This window comes from Stegostoma tigrinum, chromosome 7 (assembly GCF_030684315.1).
Source record: "Stegostoma tigrinum isolate sSteTig4 chromosome 7, sSteTig4.hap1, whole genome shotgun sequence".
NCBI lineage: Eukaryota > Metazoa > Chordata > Chondrichthyes > Orectolobiformes > Stegostomatidae > Stegostoma > Stegostoma tigrinum.
In genome coordinates this window covers 96749865-96764650 of record NC_081360.1, presented here as the reverse complement: position 1 = coordinate 96764650, position 14786 = coordinate 96749865, and the positions used below count along the sequence as shown (strand labels likewise).

The following is a 14786-nucleotide window of genomic DNA, read 5'->3' as shown; positions in this document are numbered from 1 at the left end:
TTGGACTTATTACAGATAAGCAGAGGAACCTGGTAACCTTCAGACAACTGCTGAAGACTATTACACAGCTTAGGTGGGTCAGCAAGTTCTCAATGGAGACATGTATCTTCAATACACACCGCACACACCCCATCACAACCTGTGTCGTGGGTTTAAGCACCATTCTAGTGACCGGAGATTAAAACCTAGGTTGTCAGATCTTTTGATGATAGGAGTTGGGACATCATGTTGAGATTGTACGGTTGGTAAGGCCCTCCTTCTGGAGTACTGCATACAGCGCTGGTCACCCTGTTACAGGAAGGATATTATTAAACTGGAGAGGGTTCAGAAAAGATTTACCAAGACATTGCCGGGAATGGAGGGTTTGAGTTATAAAGTTAGGCTGGATCAGCTCGGCCTTTTGTCATTGAAGCGTAAGAGCTTGGGGGTGACCTCAAGTTTATGAAATCATAAGGGGCATAAACAAGGTGAATAGCAAGAGATAACATGGTGTGGCACTGGATGAACACAGCAGGCCAGGCAGCATCAGAGGAGCAGGGAAGCTGACGTTTCGGGTCTGAAGTCCAGTCTTCCTGCTCCTCTGATGCTGCCTGGCCTGCTGTGTTCATCCAGCACCAAACTGTGTTATCTCTGACTCCAGCATCGGCTGTTCTTGCTATCTTTAACTAGCAAGGGGCTTTTCCCTAAGGTGGGAGGGATGAGGGGGAATTGAGGGTTCAAAACTAGAAGCAAAGGTTTAAGCTGAGTGGATAAAGATGTAAAAAGGACATGAGAAATTTTTTACACAGTGTGGTTGGTGTGTGGAATGAACTGCCAGAGGATGTAGTACATGCAGGTACAGTTACAACGTCTAAGAGACATTTGGATAAATGTATGAATAGGAAAGGTTCGGAGAGAAATGGGCCAAACACAGGCAAGTGGGAACAGTTTAGTTTAGGGTTATGTTTGGCATGGAGTAGTTGGATCGAAGAGCCTTTTTCCATGCTGTCTGACGTTCTCAGTGCTAACACCAAGAGAGTGAGAAGGCCTGTCTCTCAACGGAGGCATGAAACGTATGCTCTCACAGTTGGACAGCGACCCCTCGCCCGTTAACTTGAAGGAGTTTTGAAAGGTGCTCACCCACTCCTGCTTACCCCTCAAAAGACCTTATTAGAACAGATTTCCTGGCCGTTTATCTCACTCGTAGGATCTTGCTATGCGTAAGCTAACTGGGCCAGCTCCTCAACAGGGACTACACAGCAGTGCGGTTCCCGATAACTGTATCTTTTTTTAAAATCCTTTAATTTTTTTTGAAAAAAATCTAAGGAGCAGTTGTTTAAATTACCTGATGTTGCTATGAACCTGGATGAAAAAGATGCTTATTTGGCTCTTTATTTCACCCCAGACGCTGAACAAAAACAATTTGATTCCTGATGACCGAAGCAACTATTTCTCCTCCCTGCAGCAGACCAATGTGTACACCACAACGTACTACCCCAGCACCCTGAATAAATATGACTACCGACCTGAATCCTCATCTGGTAGAACCTACACCTAAGACGCTCCAAGTGGACTTCTCCTGGAAAGAAATCAGAAAAGGACTCTGCTCACCCAGTCCCCGGCACACCGCGAGTGAACCTGTAACCATAGCAACCACCCGTAGTCGAGTCATAACCAGTCCAAATTTCGTGGAGTCACTCCTTCATTAAAAGATTTGCACTTCTTCGAAGCCCACAGGTCAGCCATCGAGACTTGTTTATGACTTAAAAGAAACTTCGTCGTCAGCTACGGATTTTGTGTTTTCTTTTTCTTCAGTCATGGACCCCCCGACGAGAAAGACTGAGCGATGCTTCATTTTTGTTTTGCGGGGAGGGGAATAAAGAAAGACATTGGCAGAGACAAGATGGCTGCTGCAGGGGCCGAACAAGACAGCTAGTTGCCACCCAGCAATGTGTCACCTCTTATGAAACTAGATTTGCTGAGAATTTCTTCACATTGGCACTACTGGTGGCTCTCAGAATGTGACCGTAGCATCTAGGTATCAGAAATACTCATGCGCTACTGAGGAATCGTTATTTTTTATTGTCATTTGAAAGTTTATGTCTTTCTTCTCTCTTACCCACCCCCAACTCCTACTTCAGTATTAATTTTCAGATGTGGAACCTAACATTGGCAAAATGTAGCTGTATTTACAGAACCCGTCTGTTTGGTTTAATAGCTCCATTACTCCATTTTATTTGCTGCACCCAAACCTCCCGCCACTCTATTTCATTTGTCAACAGTTTAAAAAAAACACATCAAAATGTTCTTTATTTTTTTAAACAGATTTTTTTTCCTATTGTGCTCCTTACCTCATTTTCAGGCTTGTTTCATTGTTTCTACTACTTCTGTCCCCGCGTGCATTCCCAGGATTGGCATTTTGGCATTCCCACCGATTGGTAAAATTTGCAAAGTGATTAACCCACAGATTGTGAACAGAGAGCCTAACAATGGTCCTATTTACGGATAATGGGGGCCAGGTTTATTTAAGTGCAAATTACACCAAAAAACTGTTAAATTAATTTGACTGCAGCCCTCTGGTAATTCAACTCTGTTCATTTAATGCACCCTGGTTTGGATATGCTTCATGCTTTTATAATCAGCAGATTTAAGTTGCTATTTCACCAGAATTTCATCTGCTCCAATGGAATCTGTATCTCAAAGGAATTATTCTACGGTGCAAGAGTGTTGCTGAAATGGGTAAAGGAACTATTTGTTGCAGTGACAGAGAATTCTTCAAATGTCAGTGTAGCTAAAAATGAGTTTGCCCTGGTTATCCTCCCTGTATTCTCTTTAGCTTCTGAATTGTCCCAATGCAACTATCCACTCCTTTACAATGAGAGCACCAGAGTGAACAACGCAATGTTGGCTATATTTAGGGTAAGGGCTTATCGAGGATTCTTTGAGATGGTAAGGCCCAGGTATGTTGTTTGCAGTGTGAGCTGGGATTTGTCCTCTTCCTCCCCAAGATGCTTCAACAGTGAAACAGAAAAATCAAAAACCTTCCCTTTATTCCCTCGACGTCCTCATCCCAATGAGCTCAGCTGAACAAGAGCTCTGATGAAAGTTTAGTGAAAGACATTTCGGGAGCTGGACAGTGTCCTGAGCTCTGACTAAAACCTCCCAAGTCAAAAGAGAAATGTTGCTTCTTAACCTGTGGCTAATGCTCTCGCACATCAGATACCACTCCAACCCCCTGTGGCACGTTACTAGTGTTTGATGCCCGTTGGGTTACATTTGGAAGCTTTGCCAATGTTATAATGGTGTAACTGAGCAACACCGAGAGGGGATGCCAGTCAGTCCTGCTTTCTACAGGAATCTCTGCTGCCCCTTACGTTTGATCATGAATTTCTGGTCATCCATTACAATGTAAACCAATTCTCACGTAATGAATCGACCAACTGGATTCTCGTAAAGAGGAAAGTTCTTAATTTTCCCAGATGATGATGATGTGTTTATACTGGCAGCTATGAAGTTACCTGCACTGAGGTACACGTAAAAAACTAAAAGAATTGTTTGCCAACTGTGATGGCTTATTCCCTCTTAACAAAAACGCCTGCGTTTTATACCATAGCTGGTAGATTTCCAAGTTGGATTTTTCTCACATGGCTGTGATCTGCTGGCAGCACTTGCACAAGATGTGAAAAGATGTATTAAGGGAAATTTGTTTGGTCAATCAGCCCAAGACTGCACATAAATGCCATTTTGAAGTAAACTGAGCCAAGGAACAATCAATGCAGGTGAGAAATAAACCTCACATCAATATTTTCAAGACTGTAGGTTGCCACTCCCCAACCAGGGCTCCCATCCTATTTCTGTAAGTCTGTCCATCCCCACAATTCTGTGCACTCCTCCATCTCTGGTCTCCAGTTGCGTTCCCTTCGATAGTCTTGCTGTCTTTGTAGGACATACCTGCAGTTGCCTGGGCCTTAAGCTACTTTGTTTCTCTCCCTCTCTTCCTTTAAGACACTTAAAGTCTACCTCTTTGACCATAATACAGTCATCTGACCTACTGCCTCCTTACGTGACTCAATGTCAAATTTTGTTTTGATAACACTCCCATGAAGTGGCTTTGGAAGATTTATTTTTTGGCAAAGGTGCTATGTAAATGTAAGTTGTACTGAAGTGGAAACATTTTTCCCATCATTGTCCTACTTTTCCTGGATTATCAGGAATTGTGAACTGCTGCCTCTAAGTAGGACACGGTAAAGTGAGTATTAACGTAGTGCAAGACTGTGAAATATGGTGACAATTCTGGTGTGCCTTAGTTTTTGTTGACCTCTGTAAAATGTCCCTGTTTCAACTAATGCTTTTGTTCGCAGAAGCCTTACTGGGCAGTTACTGGTTTCCAGCTCATTTATCTTCCCTTATAGACAGAGTGGGGGATGGTGAACAGTGGGGGATAAACATGCTAGTTGAATTGCCATCAGGAACAGTAACACCTTCTAGCCGATACCTCATGAATGTATACTTTTCTGAATCGCTGTCCGTGGCATTTATGCATGTTGTCTTGTTGTTGCCATTAATCAACTTCCACTAGGGTTGAACCAATTTAATGTTATTTAGGCCAAACTTAGAGCAATGCGTCAGTTCTAGTCACTGCACTGTTCAAAGGGTGTGACTGCACAAGAGAGAAGCTGCAGAGGAGGTTCATCAGGATGCTGCCTGGACTAGAGGTGTTCAACCATAAAGAGCTGGAGACAAAATGGGATTGTTTTCCATCAAGTGGAGAATGCCAGGGAAGGGGGAATCCGATTAAGGGCCTCAAAATTCGAGGACCACAGATGGGGTGGATAGGGAGAAGCTTTCCCTGCTAGTAAAGGGTAAATGACCAAGGGACTCACGGTTTTAAGGTAAGGTGTGGAGGTGTAAATGGGATTAAAGGAAATATTTTTTCAACCAGAGGGTTGTGGTTATTTAGAACTCACTGCCTGAAAGCTGTTTGAGGCTTGAACCCTCAAGACTCTTAAGAATTATTTAGGTGACCACTTGAAATGCTGTAACATTCAAGGCTATGGGCCAAATACTGGGAAATGGGATCAGAATGAATGAATGCTTGATGACCAGCTCAAACACAATGGGCTGATGTTCTTAAGAACATGAGAAATAGGAGCAAAAGTATACCATCTGGCAAGTTGGTACTTTTTTGCGCTTTGAAAACCCTAGGATTCAATGATTCTCATGGTAGCCAATGGAAATTTCTTTTGTGTGCTATCTTCAAGAGTTGCTCCAAGCATTACTCTCAAGCGTTGAGTAGAGTAGATGGATACTTTTGTTGAGAAGTTTGAAGGGACTGTAATGAATTAAGACATAGCCGTTAGTTAGTTGTAAGCCCTGTACTTAAAGATCCATTGATTCAGGTGAATTGACTTGTGTAAGCACCATTAGGGCTCTTTGTGAAATAAGTTCATTCATGAGGCTAAAGGAAACAGTGAGGGAATTGGCAATGTCATGAATATGCTCCAAATCTGGGAGTTGATGAGATGCTGTGGTAGAGTGGTTTGTAGTTTATTCTGGACCCAGGAGTGCTTGTGTGCTGGTTCAAAATTGTGGTGAGACTCGACATCATCTACTTTGATTTTGAGAAGCTGAGGTTGTTCTCCTTAGAGGAGTGAAGGTCAAGATGAGAATTGATCAAGGCATTCAGTATCATGAGGGAATCCTGGATGGAGTAGACAGAAACATCTCCCATTAGCAGAAGGGTCAAGAACCTAAGAACGTTGTTTTAAGGTGTTTGGTGTGAGTACAGTAGGCGACAAAGGGAAAACATTTTTTTTATGCAGTGCTTGGTTCAGATTTGGAATGCACTTCCTGAGAAGGTGGTGGAGATTGGTTCATTAGGAGCTTTCAAAAGGAGATTAAACAAATGGATGAAGAGAAAGAAATTGTAGCATTGTGAAGAATGGAAAATGCGGGATAGCTTGGTTATGCTGGCAGTGATCTGGCGAGGATTCAATGGGTGGAATGACCTCCTTTATTCTTCAATCATTCTGTGACTGTACAAAGAACATCATTGCCACTTTAATCGGTGAATGCAGCATTCTAATTTGATTAGGAAGCTTTATGGGTCAGGAAACCCTTAAGTGTGACCCCTGACCTGTACCAGTTCTGTCAAGAAGAGATTACGATTGGTGCTAACAATCTCAAACTTGGCATAGGAAAATTTGATCATGGTGATGCAGTTCTAAATTGTTTGCCGAACAATCTAGATTGTTCTAAAGGGTGATTACTCCAATGACTTACTGACTGACCTCTCATCTTGCACACTCCATAAATTAGTATTTAATCCATAATTCTACTGACTGTTTTCTAATTCACTTCAAATCCTGTTCTCCTATCACCCCTTTGTTGCTGACCTACCTTGGTTCCCAAGGCAAAAACACCAGACATTCAACACGTTGCATTCAAACTAATACTTCTTGCCATTTCTGTAAGGCCCAAAAACACTGCAATTCACCAAAGTCTTATCATTCTTTGAATTCTGGCCTACCCCTATTTTCATGCAGATTGGCCATCATGGTTTCAACTGCCAAGGCCCTGAATTCTGGAATTTCCTCCCTCAACCTGTCCACCTCTCTGTTAAGATGGTCTTAAGACCTACTTCTTTGACCAATCTTTCGGAGCCCTGCCTGAAGACCTCCTCACATTGCAAGGTATCCCATGATGTGACCTGCAAGGCCTTCTCACTAGAAAGGCACCATGTAAATACAAGTTGTTGTTCTATGGATGCAGAGGTACTGGCTACAGGGAAGCGGGGTGAAAATGCGGGGTAGTAAATGGAACAAATACAGGCAGCTCACCCAAAGCGAATGCCCCTTGGACCTCTCCAGCCATGCTTGCCCACAAATGCAGCATCCATCCATGTTGGAACAGAGCAACCATCAGTCAGCAGGACCATTCCCGACAGATGCTTAACTTCAAAGTCCCAGCTCATGCTCTTGTTTTTTTACAAGCCCAGAGCTAGAAATCTGCTTGGATAAATAATCTGCAAAATATATCTTGGAGCCAGTAAACAGGTGTAATCGCATAGACAAAGAGTCTCTGAATGAAGACTGGGATGTTTACAAAAGGACTATCCTATACACTTGTGACTTTAAGTTGACCATAGGATATAGGAGTGGGCCATTGAGCTCAGTGAGTCTACTCTACCATTCAATGAGATCATGGCTGATCTGTTAATCCTGAACTCCACCTTCCTGCTTCTTCCCCATAACTCTTGACTCCATTGCTCAATAAAGACCTGTCTGTCTCACTCTTCAATGTACCTAATGACCTAACCTCAACAGCACTCTGCAGCAAAGAACTTCAGAGATTCAGTACCTTCTGAGAGAAGAAATTCTCCTCATCTCTATTTTAAAAGGGCAGCCCCTTATTCTGAGATTATGCCCACGGTCCTTGCTCCCACCTCCCACCATGGGGGAAACTACCTTTCCACATCAACCCTGTTAAATCTCCTAAGAGTATTGTAAATTTCAATCAATTCGCCTTTCATTCTTCTATATTCCAACAAGTTTGGGCCTAATTTATAAATGTCTCCTCATAAGACAGTCACGCCATACCTGATATCAGCTGAGTGAATGTTCTCTGGACTGCCTCTAATGCCTGTATATTGATGAGCAAAGACCTAAATTTTGGTTCAGCTGTGATTTGAGACTGAGGCCTACCTAATGGATCAGGGAGCCTCTTCTGAGAGTCTTTGATCTGTGCATCAGTGACTTTTAGCCTGGCTTAAATCCTTTGAAGGGCAGTGATAGCTTGTATCACAGTCTTTGCTTGAAACTATTTGAATGGAATTGCTGAAAAAGCCAGAACTTTCTACCCATCTCTAATCACCCTTGAGGGGGAAAGCTTGCCATTTCAGAGGGCATTAAGAGCCAATCCCTGGTGTGGTCTGGAGTCACATGAGTCAACAGTGTTTATGAGCACAGCCTCATTAGTGATGGATTTTCCTCTCAAGTAGTTCCACACTGGTAGATACCAGTTTTACAGATTTATTAATTGAATGTAAATCCCACTGGGTGCTGTGATAGGATTTGAACTTATGTCCCAGAGCATTAGGTTAGGCGTCTGAGTTACTGGCCCAGTGACAATACCACCATGCCACCATCTCCCTGACATGGGATGTTGCTTCAAGCTGAGGTAATTTTCAGTGCGTTAGTGCGTTGAGGCCATTTCCTGGTGTAACCTGGAGAGCACAACATCTCACACTTTACAAGCATCCATATTTGGGAAGATCACTGCTAAGTTCCCTCAGTATCTGACACGCTCAATCCCTGTCGACTTGCACTCCAGGAACTCCAAAATAATTTTTTTTTCTCCTTTTAAAAAGTGAGGGCCTGCTCACAGCTTCAGTTGGGTGGGAGTCAAAAGAAAAATCAAAACAAATTTCAATTTATCAAAATCCTCCACGCAAAAGATGACAGGAGTTTGGAGCTCTCTTGTGGAAATGTTTGGTCATATGAAAGTTTTAAAATGACATTGGTGGATTTTGGATAAGACCCATGTATTCAAGGGTCTTGGACCACGGCAGGTATAAAGAGGAAGGTTGCAGATCAGTCATTATCTGATCGAATAGCACAGCACGTTCAGGGCTTTAAAAAAATTCTATCGTGGGCTGTGGATATAAGAGGTAAGACCATCATTTGTTACCCATTACTAACTGCCCTTGAACAGAGTGGTACGCTAGCCTATTTTAGAGGGTAGTTAAGAGTTAGGTGCATTGCTGTGAGTCTAGAGCTGAGTGAGAATGGCAGATTTCCTTCCGTAAATTGTGCTGGTGAACCATGGGCCTTTGCAATAATCAGTGCTGTTGCCATGGGACTAGCTTTATACTTGCAGACGTATCTGAACCCGAGGTGAGATCAGGCCTCAGGATTACTGGTGCATTTTATGACTGCATTTCCCCCTATCAATCTCATTACTTCGCTGTTGTATACCCTCAGACGCCCACCATACCCCAGTTCCTAAATGAGTGACTAACAAATCATTTGAAGGTTGTTATATTTCAGTTTTCCCTCTGAAAATTGCGAAATGAATGTCTTTGAGCTGATTAATGTGGCTGGGCCTCTTACACCGTATGCGTACTGTAATATTCTCTCTAATTATCTACTCTGTCATCAAATAGCAGCCATGCTCATTTATACTGTTTTGTTAAGGTGATAACTCTTTCTCCCTTGTTACCTTAGCTGGCAAGTGCACTGCTGAGTGGATCAAGAAGATCCCAAGGCCTCTGTTGCAATCATCATCCTCAGTCAGGGGAATACCTACTGTGGATTAATTTGTCTTTAGGTAGTAAAATCAAACCGCCTTCTCCCTCACACATTGGTATTGAGTTTACCTTTGGAAGGCAAGAGGGTCTGATGAAGAGATGACTGAATCCCAGAACTGCTACAGTGCAGAAAGAGGCCATTCAGCATATCATACCCATACTGGCTCTACGAACATCATTACCTAGTGCCAATCTTCTGTCTTTATCCCTGCACACTATCTCTATCAAAATGATCATCCAATACCCTCTTGAATGCCTCAATTGAAAATGTGTCCACCAACCTCTAGGCAGTGCATTCCTTACCCTAACTACCCTACTGTGTGTAAAGGTTTTTTCCTCACATTATCCTTGCTTCATATTATCTTCACATCACTTTAATTTATGCCCTCTTGTTCTTCTTGCTTTTACCACTGGGATAAGTATCTCCCTATCTTCTCTACGCTGCCTGCTTATGATTTTGAAAACCTCTGTCAAATCTTCCCTTAGCCACCTTCTGTCCAAGGAATACAATCCCAACTTTTTTGATCTGTTCTCATCGCTGAAATTTCCCATTCCTAGAACCGTTCTTGTAAACCACTTCTGCACACTATCTCCAGTGCATTTACATCCTTCCTATAATGTGGTGCCAAAACTGTCCATAATACTCCAGCTGAGGTCTAACCAGTTACACCTCAACCCTCACCGACCACCACTCATTTCCGTTGTTGCCAACACTTTAAGATTGGAGTCTCTGTGATTGAATCTTCAGGCCACTGCTATCTGCAACCCTGGAGGAAAAAATCGGTGTGACGTTAAAAATAGTTTTTTTTTTCAATATTCTTTAGATAGATCTGCTTACCAGATATGAAACTATTGAAGATAGACGAGAAAATGCTGTTTAGCTGACAGTCAACTGTCTAAGTTGTCTTTGCATTTCTGTAGGAAATCAGCGGTCCACAAAGGGCCTAGACCCAAAACTCCTTGTGCTCCTAAGATACTGCTTGGCCTGCTGTGTTCATCCAGCTTCACACTTTGTTACCTTGTGTGGACGTGTTTTTTGGCTTTAATGGCTGGAGAGTGAGGATAAGGCATGGGGTGAAGTCTCCGGGAATAGTTGGCAACCCTACCCTCTTTGAAGTGTCAGTAATGACCTCCTGGGGTCATGCCTGAGAACTCACAACCAGCGACGCAATAGCAGTAAGTACACAGGGAAGCTAACTCACAAAGGTGTTCGATGCAGAGGAGACTATTCAGCCCATTGTGCCTGCATTGGCTCTTCAAGTGAGAATCATCTCCTTGAGTAAATTGCCTGCCTTTCTCTCCAAAAACCTTGCACATTGTTTTTGTCCAAGTAAGTGTCCAATGCCCCCTCAAATACCTCAATTGAACCTGCCTCCACCACATTTCCAGGCAATGCATTCCACACAGTAATGACTCATTAATTTTTTTCTTTATTCATCTGTGGGATGTGGGCATCGCTGGCTGGGCCAGCATTTCTTGCCCATCCCTAGTTGCCCTTGAGAAGGTGGTGGCGAGCTGCCTTCTTGAACCACTGCAGTCCACGTGCTGTGGGTTGACCTGCAATACTATTAGGGAGGGAATTCCAGGATTTTGATCCAGCGATGGTGAAAGAATGGTGATGTATTTCCAAGTCAGGTTGGTGAGCGACTTGGAAGGGAATTTGGAGGTGGTGGTGTTCCCGTTTGTCTGCTGCACTTGTCCTTCCAGATGGAAGTGGTCATGGGTTTGGAAGGGTTTGGTTGTCTGAGGATCTTTGGTGAATTTCTGCAGTGCATCTTGTAGATAGTACACACTGTGGCTACTGAGCTTTGGGGATGGAGGGAGTGGATGCTTGTGGATGTAGTGCCAGTCAAGCCGGTGGCTTCAACCTGGATGATGTCAAGCTTCTTGTTGTTGGGGCTGCACTCATCCAGGCAAATATTCCGTTGCACTCCTGGCATGGGCCTTGTAGATGATGGACAGGCTTTGAGGAGTCAAGAGGTGAGTTACTGGCCGCAGTATTCCTAGCCTCTGGCCTGCTCTTGTAGCCACTCTGTTAGTGTGGTGAGTCCAGTTGAGTTTCTGGTCAATGATAGCCCCCAGGATGTTGATAGTCGGGGAATCAGTGATGGTAACACCATTGAATGTCAAGGGGTGGCGTTTAGATGGTCTCTTATTAGTGATTGAAAAAGATTTTTCTCACATCACTTTTGTTTCTTCTACGTATCACTTTAAATCTATGCCATCTCATTCCTATGCTTTTACATGTACAGACAGTTTCTCCTTATCTACTCTATCCAGCCCACACATGATTTTGTAAAGCCCTATCAGATCTCCACTTCTCCTTCCTCTTTCCAAGGAGAACAGTCCTAACTTCTTCAATCTACGCTGATATCTGGAGATTACCTGGTGAGCCGATGCTTTTTTGCAAAAGGGTTTTAACATGAAAGTAACTTGCATCTATGTAGCACCTTTCGCAATCAGTGTTGAAGGCGATGAGTAACTTCTAATGTGCAATCCGTGTTGCACAAAGTGGTGAAAAAAAACGCACACACGTACCACACACAGGCCCATCGCAAAGGAGAAAAGGAGGAAAGCAAATAAAAAACCTGTTCAGTCTCACACCTCATGGTCACTGTCATTAGAGTCCACAGCGCAATATTTAAATGGGGTATATTGATGAATGGAGACTGAATTTCAGACTGAATGACTGAACAATGGATAGTACTGTGCTGGGCAGAAGCTCCTTTGTAAATATGCATTAGCAGAACAATGAATTTTTAGAGTGATTAAATGTAAATGTACCATGTGTAATTCAGGCTGTTTGGAATAAGCTTATTTTTTGAACTGGAGATGAATCTGTAAATATAAGATTTGTAATTAGTGCATTACTGGTGGTGATTATTAGTCTGACAACACTGGTTTATCATCCTCCGGCTCAACGAAGAGTGGCCAAAAGACCAAAGGTTTTTTTGGAGTTTCCTGGCAGCTTTCATGTGAAGTGAGTAAATTTGTCTTGCCCCATTTCTAATAAATACATATTCCTTCGGCACCGGTGGTCACATTCCATTGAGGTTCTCAAACCTCCTGAAGTCTTCAGAAATGGAAAACTGAATGGTGCTGCAAGCAATAACTTGGGTGAAAAATGAGCTAACTCCACAGAGGCTGGTATCTCATCACCAAGTCACCCTTTATTCAGACGTGCATAGTCCATGACACTGGCACAGCTTCCTCAGAGCCAGCTTCCAGAGTGAACAGAACCTCTGTCCTTTATATCCAACAGCCAGGGCTCCCTAATTGGACCAGGTTAACAGCCCCAGTCAGGGAGCTCATACTCTATGAGGTTCACCTGCTGACCTCATTGCAATCACGTCGAAAAGTTCACAGGGTCACGCCTCCCTCATTTCTTTTGATGGCTATATCTTTGAAGTTCTAAACAAAAACAATCAGCAATGAGAAGGAAAGGCCAATTGATCAAAGTTGGCATTCGACCACGTGAGTACTGAAAGAGACTGCTCTCTGCTTTGGGACGGTGATGAGTCGCAATGAGGTCCTGTCGGGTAGCCAGAGGTGGTGCCGTAGGTTGGAGACCCGAAGGTGTGACAAACCCTCCAGGAATGCATCCATCCAGGATTGGTAAATTCAGCACCCATTTGCTGCTTATAGGGAAACAGTCATATCAGATATACTTCTCTGCAACCAGGGCAGGGTTTACTCACTGAGTGAATGCACTTTCTGGAAATGTGGAAGCAGGTTCAATTGAGACATTTGAGGGCATTGGATGACTTTTTGGATGGAAATGGTGTGGAGGGATGTGAGGAAAGGTAGGAGATTAGCATTCAGTGTTCGAGTTGATGTAGACATGATAGATCAAATGACTTCTTTCTGCACAGTGACAGTGCTCTGATTATGTGATACTCTTCGGCTGACAATGTTACCCTGAACCACAAGATCCAACAAGTCAGCACAATCCAGTTTCTATCTACCCCTCCCACAATGTGAATGAGGCAGACTTGGGTTGAAAAACTCTTGTTTTTCACCTGTCCCGTTTTCACATTTCTTTGTGGTCAGCTGGGAGCATAATTGGGCTGGAGGTAAATCAGACATCTCCTTCCCAAACATATCCCCATTCCCAACGGAGCAGGAGAGGCTAAAATGGATTCTGAATTGAAAAGTTGTTTCACTCCCCAAACGTTCATTTTGTTGAATGTCGCCAGGGTTGGAGGGTTTGAGATTAATGGAGAGGATTGGGGGGGGAGGTTATCTTTCCTGGAGTGAGGGGTGACCTTACAGAAGTTCAAGAACTCATGAGGGGCATGGATAGGGTGAATAGTCAAGGTCTTTTTCCCAAGCAGGGGTGTTCAAAACTAAAGGGTGTAGGTTTAAGGTGAGAGGGTAAGATTTAAAAGGGATCTAAGGGGCAACTTTTTCACATAGAGGGTGGTGCGTGTATGGAATGAGCTGCCAGAGGAAGTGGTGGAAGCTGGTATAAGTACAACATTCGAAAAACATCCAGATGGCTACACGAATAGGAAATGTTTAGAGGGAAATGGGCCAAATGCTAGCAAATGTGACTAGCTGAATTTAGGCTACCTGGTTGGCATCCACAAGTTGGACTGAAGGGTCTGTTTCTGTGTGATATGACTCTAGAATCTGTGCCTCTATTTTACTTTATTCCCAGGAACGTGAAAGAAATCAAAAAGCACCTTGCTGCAAAGGCAGTATGAATATCATATTTATTCTTAAACATGCTAATCCTTGGCCAGTCACTTTTCCAATGCTGGAGTTGGCATTTAACATGCATACAGAAAAAATGCTGATGTTTCTCATTTTGAGCCACTATCATATAATTAAAACAAATGGAGATTTTGCAAGGCTGATGGTACAATGTCCACATATGCCCCTGCAATAGAAAATTCTGCGATGCACATCATATAGCTTCTACTTTCTCCTGCATTTCAAAGGAGGCTCTTACTTGGTGTCTGGCTCTATGTGAAAGTGGCAGGCAATGAGGCGCTAATCAATTAAAAGATCCGTCCCCAGCGCAGGGAGCAGTGTAACAAAGATGCTGCTGATATTGAGCAATATTACCAGCTATTGCTATGGAAACAAAAGCTTACATCTTGCACTCACTAAAAGTTGACAGGTTATGGGTTCTTTTTTAAGTACACATATGTTTGCTGCATTTTTAGGAGTTTTCCCTTTCACAAAAATAATGGGGTGTCTGTTTACTCCCAGATTTTCTTTTTGTGCTGGTCTTTTGACACAGCAGTGTCACAATGTCAGATGGGGCTCCAACAACCCACTCACGTAGATAGTCCCATGAACCCTTGTTCGAAAAGCAGCAGGAGAACGTGTCTTGGTCAATATCAATCTTTTAACCAGCATCGCTATTGAATAAAAATGGACATAAAAACAGAACCCTCAATAGGTCTGGCAGTATCTGTGGAGAGAAAGCAGAGTTAACGTTAGAGTTCTTCAGAACTGAAAGTAGCTAGAAAAAGGTGGTATGCTGAACAAA

At 43.1% G+C, this 14786-nt stretch overlaps 1 protein-coding gene across 3 annotated transcripts in view; it reads left to right on the top strand.

The window, feature by feature from the left end:
* Window positions 1-12153, top strand: part of sema5ba (sema domain, seven thrombospondin repeats (type 1 and type 1-like), transmembrane domain (TM) and short cytoplasmic domain, (semaphorin) 5Ba) — a 329573-nt gene extending 317420 nt beyond the window's left edge. For 2 of the 3 annotated variants that reach the window (XM_059647530.1, XM_059647531.1), the window contains one exon: window positions 1385-12153. In XM_059647530.1, the coding sequence (XP_059503513.1) occupies window positions 1385-1537 (153 nt within the window). In that variant the 3' untranslated portion in view covers window positions 1538-12153. The remainder of the gene's footprint in view (window positions 1-1384) is intronic. The other variant, XM_059647532.1, reaches the window with a different exon arrangement.
* Window positions 12154-14786: the final 2633 nt, after the last annotated feature.